We start from the raw sequence: 13,194 nt of genomic DNA on the forward strand, positions 1-13,194 counted from the left end.
GTGGGAGGGACTGAGGAGGGGAGCTGGTGGGGGGCCAATCTTGCTCCTCAGACTCTGCCTCGGCTTGGGTGGGGGCGGGTGGCTTTCCCCCAGCTCTGCTACTGTCTCTGAGGACATTCTAGGATGGCTCAGACTTTTCCAGCTCCTCTTGGCTCTTCCAGCTATAATTCACACCCCTCCCTCTCATTTGAGGGTGTGACCAGCTGCCGTCTGACCAATAGTGAAGCTAGGTCCTTTGGAGCTAGGTGCTTCCCTGAGGCTCCCCTTTCTGGTTCATCCACCCATTTAAATTCAAGTAATCTCAAAAGTCATGAGTTCCCACCTGTGGAAATGAAGCCAACACGGTGTGCCATGACCCCTGAAGGTTCAGATTCCTGGGGGTTGGCCTATAGGTGACCTGGATGTTGGAGAGGCCCCTAGGGTGGCCATGGAGGCCTCCTGGCCCCAGGTGCTACCCCTTCCCTTCCCAGGGTGAATCATCAGAGTTTGCCCAAATCCAGAGACCCCTGAGCTGGCAAGGGCGTGTGAGAAATGGATCACCTGTTGCAGCCTTAGAGTCCCTGCTCATCACTGCTTCACTCCGGCCCCAGGACTCCTTCCCCTCTGCCAGAGTCTTGGGGTGAGGGGTGCCAGGGGACAGTCTGGTTTTTGCCAGCAGTGGCTCATGTGGATGGACCAGTATGAAGTTTGGGGTAAGGGCCCTGGGGTGGGAGGTGTTCCCAGCCCAGCAGGCATGGCCCTAGACTTTCGCCCATTGTGGGGCCCATAGCAGGAACCGGGCTGTGGGGGGCCAGTCTGGGCCCTGGGACAGGACCCTCACCCTCTCAGAGGGTCTTCCTGGGTCTTGGGCAGTCTGGATTCCACTCAGGGCTGGGGCAAGTGTAGGCAGCTTCTGGGCCCCATTTCTCAGACTAAAGCTGCCCCTTGCCCAAAGGAGCCCTTCAGTGAGGGAGTCTCCACACCCTGGGGGAGGAGCAGGGGAGAAAAGAGCGTCTTTCTTTTTTGCTAAAAGGTGTATGTGTGTAACTCACCAGTCCAGGATAATTTTAACTCAGAGGCTGACCAAAAAAATGCCACCGGTTGCTTCCCCCTTTTCCTCCCCACGGCTGGAGAGGGAGGCTCAGGCGACATGCAAACCCCCGCCCACCCAGGTGGGCCCTGCTGAATGGGGGGCTTGTGCGCAGCCCGAGGGGCGGGAACTGGCGCTCTGCCCACGCCCGCCCCGCCCTCCAAGCCCCAACCCTCAGAGCCTCAGCCTGGCTGCCGCCACCAGCGAGCCACTCAGAGTTCTTGCAACCATGGCCAGAGCCCTCACTCTGGCCCTTCTCTTGCTCGGGCAGCTCCTGGCCGTGACCGTGACCATGACCAAGGCACAGGTAAGCACAGGGCTGCAGGAGAACTGGGCTTGCACTGGTGAACTGGGGTGGGGGTCTAGGGCTCTGATGTCAGACATTGAGCAGTGCAACCTGGGGACGACCCCCCACCTCAGCCACCCTGGCCAGCCGTCAAACATCGAATGAGCCTGGGATGAGGACAGGCTTGTCGCAGCCACCAGGCTGAGCCCCCACTCAGGATGAGCCCAGGAGGCTGCCTGGTTCTCTCTAGGCTGGGGTTCAGCCACCGCCAGGGCTGCCGCCACCACCAAAGACACACAATGTGGCCTTTGTTCCCCGAGGCTCCCTGTGGAGTGGGCACAGCCCCTCCTGGCTGCACAAATGAGGCAGCAGACATGGCTGGAGGGTGGGGGTTTGTCTCTGAGGCCAACCAGGGTCATGGGCCCTGTGACAGGCCCCAGTGCTGCTGGACCCAGGAAGAAGGGTCAGGCTGACCAGAGGGCCAACAGGGTACCCATCTTGAGGGGGAGGGGGAAAGTGTCCCAAGTGCCTAATAACATTTCTCCATTTCAGAAAGTGGGGCCTCGGGGCCCCCCTGGTCCCCAAGGGCCACCTGGGAAGCCTGGCAAGGATGGCATTGATGTGAGTTTGGGGCATGGTAAGGGCCTGGGAGGGTTCTGTGGGGTTCCAGCTCTAGCCCCAGCCTCCCCAAAGCCCAGGCCTGGTGAAGAGAAAATGGGAATCCCCGTTCCCAGGGCCGGGTGACAGCACATGGCGAGCCAGCATCCTCGGGGGTGTGAAATGGGACAGAGACAATCCTTGTTCCTACTCGGGACACACTCCACGGGGACCGCATCCCCAGAGTGCATGGTATTTGCACTGAAAATGTGGGCACTGAGGTGTGTGTCTGGGTCTCTGGGGGGCCTGTGCTCCTGTATTCTAGGGGTTGGCATGGAGGTACAAAGCCGGGCCCTCTGCGTGGGTCTTGTTGGGCTGCTGGGGGCCACCTTGCCCTGCACTTCACCACCAATAGGTGCCCAGACCAGCAAGAGGAAGGCAGCTGGAATCCTGCAGCCTGCCCCCCAAAGGCCATCTGGGGTGAAGGCCCCGCATCCAGCCACCTCCACGAAAAGCAGGACCCCTTCCAAAGCATCTCCTCACCCATGTTATCCACAAGTGAAGCCCCCATGACCAGTCCTCAGCCTTCCTCTGAGTCCTCAAGGCCCTGCCTGGCCATAGGTGGCCCTGAGCCTCCGCCTCAACCTGGACCCCATGCCTCTCCCAGCAGGCTGGGCACCTGGCACCCCAGGGCTCCCAGGCCAAACCTATCATTCCTTCTGAGGACACTTTCAGGTCAAACCTGGCCTGGAAGACTCGGTTAAATGATTTTAGGCCTAGGGACCGTGGCGGGGAGCCCTGGGCTGCCTTCCTGGGCCTCTATAGGTCTGGAGCTGCCCCCTCTGACTAGGTGGAGGCAGGAAGCCTCTCAGTCACCCACACCACTTTCTGACGTTTTTCTGGCCAGTGGAGGGCTAGGGCTTCCTGATGCATTCCCCTCACTTCTGGGAGTTGTATCCCAGAGCCCTTAAAGTGATCCCCAAAAGCTGTGTAGGTCATATCAGGGCTGAGCCCCAGCCTGTCCAGCTAACCCTTCTCCCCAGTGCTTGCCTCCATGCCTGGCCCTAGAGGGGAGGTGCCCCTGGATGTGGATGAGGGGGTGAGGGGCTCCCATCTTGTCTTCTGGGGCAGGGCCTCTGGGGCCCAGCTGTTCCCCTGGGGCGGGGTCTTTGGGGGACCCTTGGTCACATAAAGGTGTCTCCCCCTTGACAGGGAGAAGCTGGTCCTCCGGGTCTGCCTGGGCCCCCGGTGAGTGTCCTGGCTGTGGTGGGGGGAAGGGTGGCTCCTTTCAGTCTGGAGGGGAGGATGGGTCTAAAACAGAGGGGTCATTGACACCCTTTCCCACCACACTGGGCCCTGGGTCACCAAGGAGAGGCCTCAGAGGCTGAGCAGGGGCTGAGCCAGGAAGGAGGTGGGAGTGTATGTAGGACTCTGCGAGTCCTTGGGGAAGTTCTGGCTTTGACGCTTTCTTGGGCCAGTGCCTGGGCAGGCCAGGAACACAGCCCTGCAGGGTGGCCCTCCAGAGGTCCCGCAATTGAGCCCTCACAGAGCTTTGCAGGCCCAGGAATTGAGGGTCCTGGGCTCACTGGGGGTCCCACAGAGGAACAGCCAGCCCTTGGCTGGGGAGGCTGAAGTGTCCAGGTGATGTCCTGCAGATGTAACCAAGGTAGGGGGCAGCTGGAGAGGGAAGCCCTCCTGGGGCCAGTGAGGGGCAGGCAGCTGACCCCAGCTGAGTAAAATCTGTAGGACACAGGGCCTCAGTGGACGGGAGTCCCTCTTGGATTGCGGGGTGGTGACCTGGCTGGAAAACATTTGATTTCTTAATGAAGGCCCAGGCTCTCCGCTGGACCCTTCCTCACACCTCTGCCCTTCCCCCATAGGGACCGAAAGGGGCTGCAGGGAAGCCTGGGAAACCAGGAGAGGCCGGGCTGCCGGGGCTGCCTGGCGTGGATGTGAGTATGCCTGGGCCGCCCCAGGGCGCCCCCTCCTCCCCACTCCTGTGAGCCCCCTCCCATGAACTCCCTCTCCTTACCCCCCGAGCCCCCAGTCCCCTCCAGGCCTGGCGGTTTCCTCCCCAGCACAGGAGTCAGGGTTAATTGCTTCTCTCCAGTTGGGCCTGTTCAAACAAGACAGCCAGAGTCCCGATGTCCCACCAGAGCCCCCTCGGCCTTTACCCCAGAGCCCAGTCTGGCAGTGTAGGTGAAAGTCCCACCAGCTCTTGCTTATCTGGGAACAAACACCCATTACCCAGGCCTCTTGAGCCCCAGCCGTGCATCAGGGGCCCACGGCCTTGCCCCAAGACCACAGGACTTCTGAGGACTGGACAGGTCTGAGAAGCGGACTCTCCTGCCAACTCCAACATGAGCTCCGAGCACTGGCTTTCCACTGGCTGCCTCCGTGGCTCCCCAGTGGCTCTGGACGCCCAGGTGGACAGTGGGCAGCCAGGACAGGAAATCGCCAGGCTGAGGGTCTTCTTGGCCCCTCTGGACTCAGTTTAGTTAGGGAAGGCTCGTGGCTTGTTGGTCCCCTGAACACAGGAGGGGGCACTTCCTTTCTTTGTGACCCCTCAAGCTCTTCACCTCCCTCCCCAGGGTCTGACCGGTAGGGAAGGACCGCCTGGACCCAAGGGCGCCCCTGGAGAACGGGTAAGTGCCAGCACCATGCGAAGCAGCTTCAGTTCAGCTCAGGGGAGAGGACAGAGCCAGGGTGGCCAAGTTGAGCACCCTCCGCCCACAGGGCCTTGGGGCTGGAGGCTCTGTGGGCAGCTGCCATGACTGGGATGGTGGGGCCCCAACTTACAGGGGGTGCAGAAGGGCAGGGGGACATAGGGTGGCAAGTGGACAGGCCCCCGTGGTGCCCTCCCCATTCCACAACCACCTCTAGTCAGAGTTGTCCTGCATTCAGACCGTGTTGGGGAGGCTGATAGGATTGGAGGGTGACTGACCCCTTGTGCCCTTCTCTGTGGGTGAACCCCCACTCCTGTCCCTCTGCCCACCCAAGAGGCCCATGGTCACCAACACCATGCCCTAAGTCTGACCATCATTTCCTGAAGCCCACTCCCTAACTGACCGGCCTCTTCAGGAAGAGACTGTCCCCTTCCCCCTTGTGAAAGTGACTGTCCACCCAGCCCTGGGATGTAGAGGGCCAGGAGGCCATGTGAGGGACACGAGAGCACAGCCCTGCCTTGTAGACTTGGTTGCAGGAGTGTGGGAACAAGGGCAAGAGTGGCAGCTGTGGCCAGTGGGTCCTTTAGTGCCCAGGTGGATGGAGGGAGGGGTAGGTGAGCTCCAGGCTCTGCAGGGAGCCTCGGGTGGGTGGGGACACAGGAGGAGAGTGGCCTTCAGGGCAAGTACTATGTCTTCCGGACGCTGGGCTATAGGACTGGTGTGGCCACGTGGGCACACAGGGCCTGGATACCCGAGGTTCCGGGCTCCCTCCTGCGGGCCGAGGTGGAGGTCTCAGGGACCTCTGAGGCTGGTTAACTGAGGGCTTCCTGAAGGACAATCCCAGGCTACTCGGGTATCAGAGGTCCCCCCTCCCAGTCTTCTGTAAAATGGGGTCCCTCCTCAGAGGAGCCATAAGATGGATTTGGGAGGGAGGGGAACACGTTTACAGAGGAGGAGGTAACTGGGCCCAGACCAACCCTGATACCTGATTTTCTTCCGCAGGGAAGTCTGGGGCCCCCGGGGCCACCGGGGCTTGGGGTAAGTACTCTCTCTGCTCCTGGTGGGAGTCTGAGGAGCTGGAGGGTCCAACCAGGGTGAGGTCCCCAGGCCCTCTCCTCTGCAGCCCCTCTGGGCTGGGTCCTCCCTCCCCAAGGTGGAAGGGTGGCGGGGGGTGGGGGGCTCTCCTGCACCGAAACTCCCTGAGGCGCTCTTCCGCACACCCATCGGGTTGGCTGGGGGATGAGTGGGGTGCTGGGCACATCCATCCTGTCCCCAGCAAGCTCTGACCCCATGCTTGGCTTTGCAGGGCAAAGGCCTCCCTGGACCCCCTGTGAGTACCAACAACCCTCATGGCCCCCAGCCAAGCATGTGCACCACCCCAGAGCCAACCTGGCTGCCAGGTCCCCAACCAGGGCTGGGGTGCGGCTTCTGTGGGGGACCACCCGCATAGAGTCTCCGTCTCTTCAGAGAGGGCAGATTGGCCCTATGTGGGGGTCCTGGAGTGGGTTCTAAACTCCCCTGGCTTCCCGGAGCCCTTGGGTGCAGACTCCTACCTCTCACTTCTTTACCCCCAGGGAGAGGCAGGAATCAGCGGGCTCCCAGGAGGACTCGGCCTCCGGGGCCCCCCGGTGAGTGGCTGCCCCAGACCTTCCCACTGCTGGGAACAGGAGTCTTGCTTGCCAGGACTCCCACATCCAACCACCGGGGGCTTCCCAACCTCCCACCCCCCCTTTTCCCTCCCTTCCCCCTCCTCCCCTCCCCCCTTCCCTCTCTCGATGGAAGCCCGACCTCAGGACCACAGACACTAGAACAAGGCCCAGGTAGGGGGGCAGGGGGAGGTAGGCAGAGCTGGGTGCAGCCCCCCAAGGACACAATCTGGAGAGGTTTCTCTCTGGGAGTAGCTGGTCACCTCACCTCAGGCGGGGGCTGGTCTTGCGCCACCTAAGTCATAATATCCTCCAGGGGCCCTCTGGACTCCCAGGCCTGCCTGGCCCTCCAGGACCTCCTGGACCCCCTGTAAGTACTGGGCAGAGGGCTATGTGATGGGCTTGGCTCCTCAGTCCTCAAGTGCCCCTCCCCTTCCCCCACGCCCACGCTCCAGGACTGAAGCAGAGACTTGGTGACAGTCAGGACTCTGGCCCGAGGCAGGTGGTTTCTGTCATTGTCATGTGCCCTGCAGACAGGCCAGCAGCTCTCAGCTCTGGCCAAATGGGGGGAAAGGTCCCAGGCCCCTGCTGGGTGGTGGGTGTGGGGAGGGTGGAGAAGGGTGGGTGGGCAGTGTCACAGTTAGCCATCTCTGTTCCAGGGTCACCCAGGGGTCCTCCCCGAAGGCGCTACTGACCTTCAGGTGCGCAGTCTGTGAAGGGCGCTGGGGTGCCTGTCTTGGTGGGAGGGGGCTCTGGCTCGAACACCTGCCTCAGAGACCCGACTGAGAAATCAGCCTGTTCCCTCCCTGCAGGAAGGCAGGAAGGGGTCCAGGTACAGCCGCCCCATGCCCTCCCCACCCCACCCTGCCACCAGTCCAGCCCTGCACGGGCCACACACAGCAGTGAGAATACAAATTAGGCAAAATCCAATTGCAAACAGTCCAGCTCCTCGGCTCAGCCACACTTCTAAGGCCCTGGGCTGCACCTGGCCAAGGTCAGTGGCACTGGGTGCTGCAGACAGAATGTGCCATTGCAGAAGGTTCTGGACTAGAGTCTGGGACTCACTGTTATCTTGGCCTTTGAGCCTCATCACTTGTGTAAAAGGGGAGACTGAGGCTGGGGCGGCCAGATCTGTGTCTCCGCCCAGTGCAGCTGGACCAGGTCATTATCTGGCCTTTGCCAGGAGCAGCTTGTGCTCCTGACAGGAAAACTGGGGGAGCTGGCTCACCCTCTGGTGCTGTCTGCCAGCTGTTCTCACACCAACCCGTGTCCCAGAGGGAGGGGGCATCTTCCAGAATGAAGACAATGGCTGAGCCCCTGATGGGTCTGCCCAGACACTGGGGCCGAGATCCAGGGCCCCGGCTCCATGCCAGATCAGCCATGGAATGATCTAGAAGCCTCACACTTCCCCCCGGCCCCCCCCCCAACATGGAGCATCCAGTCTGTGCCCAAGGAACACATGCTTCCTCCTGAAGCACATTTGTGCGCCCCAACGTTCCCTGCGGGGGCCAGGCCTCAGATGAAGGCTCCTTTGTGAGGCCAGCAGACACTCACTGAATAGCTTGCCTTGAACCTGCGGCGCCCGCACTGAGGCTGAGAAATTGGAGCCGGGCTGCGAGGAGGAGGCCCCGGGGCCTGGCAGCCGCGGTCCAGCTCCTCAGAGCCTGCAGCCAACCCTGAATAAGCCCTGTGTGGGCCTTCACATTTGCAATGGCCCCTCTCAGGGCCCCTGCGTGCTGAGTTCGGTGTTGGAGCCCTGCTCAGAGCTGCCATGGGACCTTGTTGTCTGGGAGGGCTCTGACCACTCTGTTTTCCAACAGTGCCCAGCCATCTGCCCCCCAGGGCCCCCTGGCCCCCCAGGAATGCCAGGGTTCAAGGTGAGTAGTGTGGCCACGGGATGACTCAGATCCAAGCCCACCTTCATACCCCACAGGAGGTAGCCTAGCCCCTACATGGGGGGAGATGGGGGTCCAGAAGGCGGGGCTGGCCTCCCACCCTGTCTGGAGGCCTTGCTCTGTCTCCCGCATCAACCCTGCTGACCCATGGTCGCTGAGAGAGCTGGCATGGTCAGCCCCCCACCCCCCTTCCCCGGTGCAGCCGTGCCCTTATGACCAGGCCTGTCCCCGCCTGGGCTGGCTCTCCATGGGCCCTTGGTTCAGGGCTGCTTGGGGGTCAGGCTGTGACTCGTCACCCACCACTGGCTTTCAGGGACCCACCGGCTACAAAGGGGAGCAAGGAGAAGTCGGCAAGAGTGGCGAGAAGGTACTTGGGTGATGGTGGGTGCCCGCTCAGGTGCTGACAGCTGGCGTGGAGGGCACTTGGGGCAGGATGGCTGGGACTGTGGCAGTGTGGTGAGGTGAATGATTGGGTGCTGGTGGCATCCAGGGTGTGCCCTGATTGAGTGGCACTATGCACACCTCCCCAGCGGGCCTGGCTGCCCAGAACCAGGTGATTTGGGACAGGATCTCTGGATAGACCCACTCCCACCCCAGCCAGCTTGGGCGGGCCCCACTGGTGGCCAGAGAAGGTTGGCTTTAGCTTGACGTGTCCCCTAGCAGTCCCTGCTACCCTCTGCCCATGGAGGACATCAAGCTGGGAGTGGGGCTGGGTGCCCTCCAGTATGGCGGGAGTGGCCAGATTGCCATGTGGGTAGCAGTGGAGACCCACCCCAGCCAGGAGGAAGTACCTGGGAACAGCGGGAAACCTGGATGGAACAGAAGCCACGGGATATGGCTCCACTTCTCTGGAGGAGGGCCAGTGTGGGGGGCGGGGCTGGCAGGCATGGGAAGGGGCTGCGAGAGCTTAGGGCTGACCCCACTCTGGTACCATCACTTTCTCCGCCTTCCCTACAGGGTGACCCTGGCCCCCCTGGGCCCGCTGGCATCCCTGGCACAGTGGGACTGCAGGTGAGTTGGAGAGGGGCTGGACAGGGGTGACGACAATGCCGGATGGGAGCCCCTTGGACAGCTTGAGGCTGCAGGGGACTGTCCACCAACACCCACAACAGGAACATGTCTGGGGCCCTGCATCTCAGGCTGCTAATCCCAGGGGTTTATGGTCCCGCCTCCTCCAGGGCTTGAACTGAGGGCTTCTAGGGAAGCCACCAGGGCCCCTCAGTGGCTCCCAGGGTGGGGCATGCAATCCTAGGGGGCTGTGGCCTGGGCCCTGCATCTCCAACTCTCTCCCAATAGGGCCCTCGGGGGCTCCGAGGACTGCCAGGGCCGCTCGGGCCCCCCGGGGACCGGGTAAGTCCACCAGTGCCCACCTGCCCACACCGTGGGGGGTTGTAGGCCAGCCCAACATCAGCCCAGGTGGTTGGGGGGCCACCTCCAGACTCACCAGTGGCCACAGGTGGGCCTTGTGACTTGCCAAGGCTTGCTCTGGGCCTCCCTTCCCTCAGTTGTCCCCAAAGCTGGGGCTGTGAAGGCTTCTGTGCCCAGGTGCAGGGGGATGGGACAGGAGGCAGGCATTGGCAAATGGGGGGGGTTTGGGGACCCCTGGCCGGCTAACTAAGGAGGGGCCTGCAGGGGTGCTGGGGGTGTGGTGCTTGAGGCACGACCTCTCCAGATGGAGCAGGGTCCTCTGTGGGATGCTGGCCGGGCTCAGAAGTGAGGCCCAGATGCCCCCTCTTCTCCACAGGGTCCCATCGGGTTCCGAGGACCCCCCGGGATCCCAGGAGCCCCTGGGAAAGCGGTATGTGTGAGTCTGGGGTGGAGGGCAGCCCATGCAGGCCCAGGCTCTCTGTTCCCTCCTCCCTTCCCACTGAGACGCCTCCCCAGCCCTATGGGCTGTGCTGGCCCTTCCCGGGGCTGAGCTGTTCAGTTGTGTGGACACACCTGGGCAGGTACCCATTACACACCTAGGGGCTAGTTTACCAAAGGACTCTATCTGTCCTTCGTGAAAGATTTGCACTCTGTCTTTCTGAACATAGAGTGAGGTGTGGTTAGCATCCTTCTGGCCTCTGCGACCCTCAGCAGCATCCGTGCTACCACCTTTGACCACTTCTGGGCTGACCCCGGCCAGTCACACCTCAGTCTAACTCTCCTACCTGCTTGAGTTGTGAACTCTGTCCCTGTCCCCCCTTGTCATTTCAGGGTGACAGAGGCGAGAGGGGCCCAGAGGGGTTCCGTGGCCCCAAGGGTGACCTTGTAAGTGAGAAACTTGCTCCTCTGGGTCTTTCCCTGAAAGAGCCTGACCTGCGGTGATGGGGAGGGCACACGGACAGCACGTGCTGGGGACACAGGGTGGCTGCCCTTTCCTGGGGGTGAATGGGGGTGACCCACTGGGCACGTGGGGGCCTGGCCTGCCTGGGAGCCCTCCACCTCATTTCCCCAGAGGCTTCTTGAAGCTGCTGTCATCTGACAAACTCCTTCATTCCCCTGGAGCAATTGGGCTGGGCCATAGGACCAGACTCCTGGGTGCAAATGCTGGCCACGGATGCACGTTCATGGAGAGTCCCTGGGCTGTAGTGCTTGGGCTTGTGCCAGGGTTGTACAGCTGGGAAATGAAATGGCACAGAGCAAACGAGTCTTGAGTTAAGCAAACATAAGTAAAGGGGAGAGGTGAATGACAGTCCCCAAACTGGCACTTGCCTGCAGACGCTAACCAGTTCTTTCCTGGACTGAGCCTGGCCTCCCAATGCTGCAGTGTCCACAGGGCCCAAACACAGGGCCCTGCACTGGGATTGGCCAGTGCAGCTGTCTCCTCCGCCCAAGAACAACACCTGGGGGCCAGGTATACAGCCCCCTCGAGGCCGCTGAGGAACTAGTGAGATAACCTGGGAGGGACGTTCCTCACTGTTCCAACTACAGTGACTCTCCTGTCTTCTAGGGCAGACCTGGTCCCAAAGGAGTCCCTGGAGTGGCGGGGCTGGTTGGAGAGCCAGTAAGTCCCTGCAGCAGCCATAGCACAGGGCAGACGCTGGTGTCCCTACATGGAGCCAGCTGTCCTGCCCTTGCATTGCTGTTGCTCTCGGCCAACACAACACTTGCTGTCATCCACACCTGTGTCCTGCACCTGTATCCCCCAGGCTCCAGGCGCATGTGGCCCTCACTGGGTTAACGCTCCCCTGTCATCCTCTGGAAACACGTAGTAGTGGCTGAACAGTCTCATTTTCATTTTCATGGAGCCTCAAACTCTGTGTCCATCCAACCAAGGAGAGGGTGTTTGGTTGAGCTTGTCTGTAATTGGAGACACATGAGATGTGGGTGGGTAGGACCAGCAAACACAGGTGTGGGACACCCACTCTCTGTACCCATGCCCCCTTGTCCCTGCTATGTGTCCACACTCAACCCAGACCCTCTGGGCCCCTCCCCACCCATCCCAGAGGACAGATCCTGGTGTTCCCCTCTGAATAGGGGGTGGGGAGACCGGGCTGAGGGCGGTGAACGAGAGAGACGCTGCCGCCCAGCCACCTTCCCAGGACTTGGCTGCGTCTTCAGTTCCAAATTAGTCAAGAGTGTGGGATCAGACAAGCTTGCGCCCAAATCCTGGCTCCCAAGCCTCAGTTTCTCCATCTGTAAGACAGGACTCCTCTAGGGACTGTGAGGAGTCTGAGCAGAGGTGGAGGGTGGCAAGTGGTCCCGCAGGTGCTTGATGAGATCAGGGCGTGTCCTCTCCACCCGCACCTGCCACACCCCACACCTGGGTAGTCTGAGGGTGGCACAGGTTACTAACCTGTGGCCACTGAGCTGTGAGACTGGTTCACGTCCGCTGGCCCAGGAGGCACAGTCAGTGCGGGGAGATGGGAACTACCCAAGCAGATGGCCTGGAAGGCGACGGGACTAGGAAGGGGGGGTAGTGGGGGGCATGCCACCTGCCATGCCTCATCCCATTGCCTATCCCCAGGGCATGCCGGGCAAGGATGGCCGGGATGGCGTGCCAGGACTGGATGGCGAAAAGGTTGGTACTTGGCCAGTTAGCCTGCAGGGGAGGAGGGATCTGTGGGGAGTTCAGCCTCCTAGGCCTCAGCACCCCATCACCTCCAAATTTTCCACAGGGAGAGGCTGGTCGCAATGGTGCCCCAGGAGAGAAAGGCCCCAACGGGCTGCCGGTGAGTGCGTGGGGCTCCCAACAGGGCCTGGGGACTGTGCAGTGGGTGCTCCTAGGACGGGGTTGTCTCCTATGAGTCCCTGACGGGCTCACACAGGGGCCTCTGCAAAAAAGAGCCCCTCACCCTTTGGGGGTGCTCTGCCTCTGGCCCATGTGCTCTCCTGTGGACTTGGCAGTTATGACCCCTGACCCCTGTCCTGCAGGGTCTCCCTGGAAGAGCGGGGTCCAAGGGTGAGAAGGGAGAACTGGTAAGTGGCTTCTTTCTCGGGGTGGGGGGCTGGGAGGGGAGGGGAGGCCAGCCCAGGGTCTTGAAAAGAGGGCTGTGACCATGCACTCAGGGTTCCCCTCTGTGCAGGGCAGAGCCGGAGAGCTGGGCGAGGCCGGCCCCCTAGGAGAGCCTGGCATCCCGGTGAGTATCCACAGCCCTCACACCCACCCCGAGAGCACAGACCCTGCTGACACCCTCCCCCCTCCCCGTCCCCATTCGCAGGGAGACGTAGGCGTGCCCGGGGAGCGAGGCGAGGCCGGCCACAGGGGCTCAGCGGTGAGTGGGGAACGAGCGTGGGTGGGGACTGGTGTGGAGCCACCACCACATGACCCCGTTTCTGTGTGGGCTGTGGTGGTGTTTGGGATGCACCAAGGGGCTGAGCCCATGAGTCCCAGGAGGTGGTGAGGGCCAGGTCTGAGCTGTCCTGCCCTTGAGACGTCCGTGCTGAGGGAACAAAGCCATGACACCAAGCCTCAGCCCCGGGAGGTGCTGTGGAAGAGCTCCAAGCCGTGGGTTACCACCACGTGTGGAGAAAACGATGACCCAGCCACAGTGCCCAGAGGCCTGGGCACCAAGGCTGGCTGATGTGTGAGGTCCCAGGGTGTGACTGA

The 13,194-nt window shown here is 61.9% G+C and overlaps 1 protein-coding gene across 1 annotated transcript in view; it reads left to right on the plus strand.

Annotated features, from left to right (window-relative positions):
• Window positions 1–13,194, plus strand: part of COL9A3 (collagen type IX alpha 3 chain) — a 22,489-nt gene continuing 9,295 nt past the window's right edge. The window contains exons 1-22 of the mRNA XM_016202486.2: window positions 1–1,376; window positions 1,908–1,976; window positions 3,165–3,200; window positions 3,833–3,904; window positions 4,544–4,597; window positions 5,621–5,656; window positions 5,925–5,948; window positions 6,193–6,246; window positions 6,581–6,634; window positions 6,924–6,965; window positions 8,085–8,141; window positions 8,473–8,526; window positions 9,117–9,170; window positions 9,456–9,509; window positions 9,904–9,957; window positions 10,359–10,412; window positions 11,095–11,148; window positions 12,112–12,165; window positions 12,263–12,316; window positions 12,519–12,563; window positions 12,671–12,724; window positions 12,806–12,859. Of these exons, the coding sequence (XP_016057972.2) occupies window positions 1,017–1,376; window positions 1,908–1,976; window positions 3,165–3,200; window positions 3,833–3,904; window positions 4,544–4,597; window positions 5,621–5,656; window positions 5,925–5,948; window positions 6,193–6,246; window positions 6,581–6,634; window positions 6,924–6,965; window positions 8,085–8,141; window positions 8,473–8,526; window positions 9,117–9,170; window positions 9,456–9,509; window positions 9,904–9,957; window positions 10,359–10,412; window positions 11,095–11,148; window positions 12,112–12,165; window positions 12,263–12,316; window positions 12,519–12,563; window positions 12,671–12,724; window positions 12,806–12,859 (1,443 nt within the window). The 5' untranslated portion in view covers window positions 1–1,016. The remainder of the gene's footprint in view (window positions 1,377–1,907; window positions 1,977–3,164; window positions 3,201–3,832; window positions 3,905–4,543; window positions 4,598–5,620; window positions 5,657–5,924; window positions 5,949–6,192; window positions 6,247–6,580; window positions 6,635–6,923; window positions 6,966–8,084; window positions 8,142–8,472; window positions 8,527–9,116; window positions 9,171–9,455; window positions 9,510–9,903; window positions 9,958–10,358; window positions 10,413–11,094; window positions 11,149–12,111; window positions 12,166–12,262; window positions 12,317–12,518; window positions 12,564–12,670; window positions 12,725–12,805; window positions 12,860–13,194) is intronic.

This window comes from Miniopterus natalensis, chromosome 7 (assembly GCF_054644295.1).
Source record: "Miniopterus natalensis isolate mMinNat1 chromosome 7, mMinNat1.hap1, whole genome shotgun sequence".
Classification (NCBI taxonomy): Eukaryota; Metazoa; Chordata; class Mammalia; order Chiroptera; family Miniopteridae; genus Miniopterus; species Miniopterus natalensis.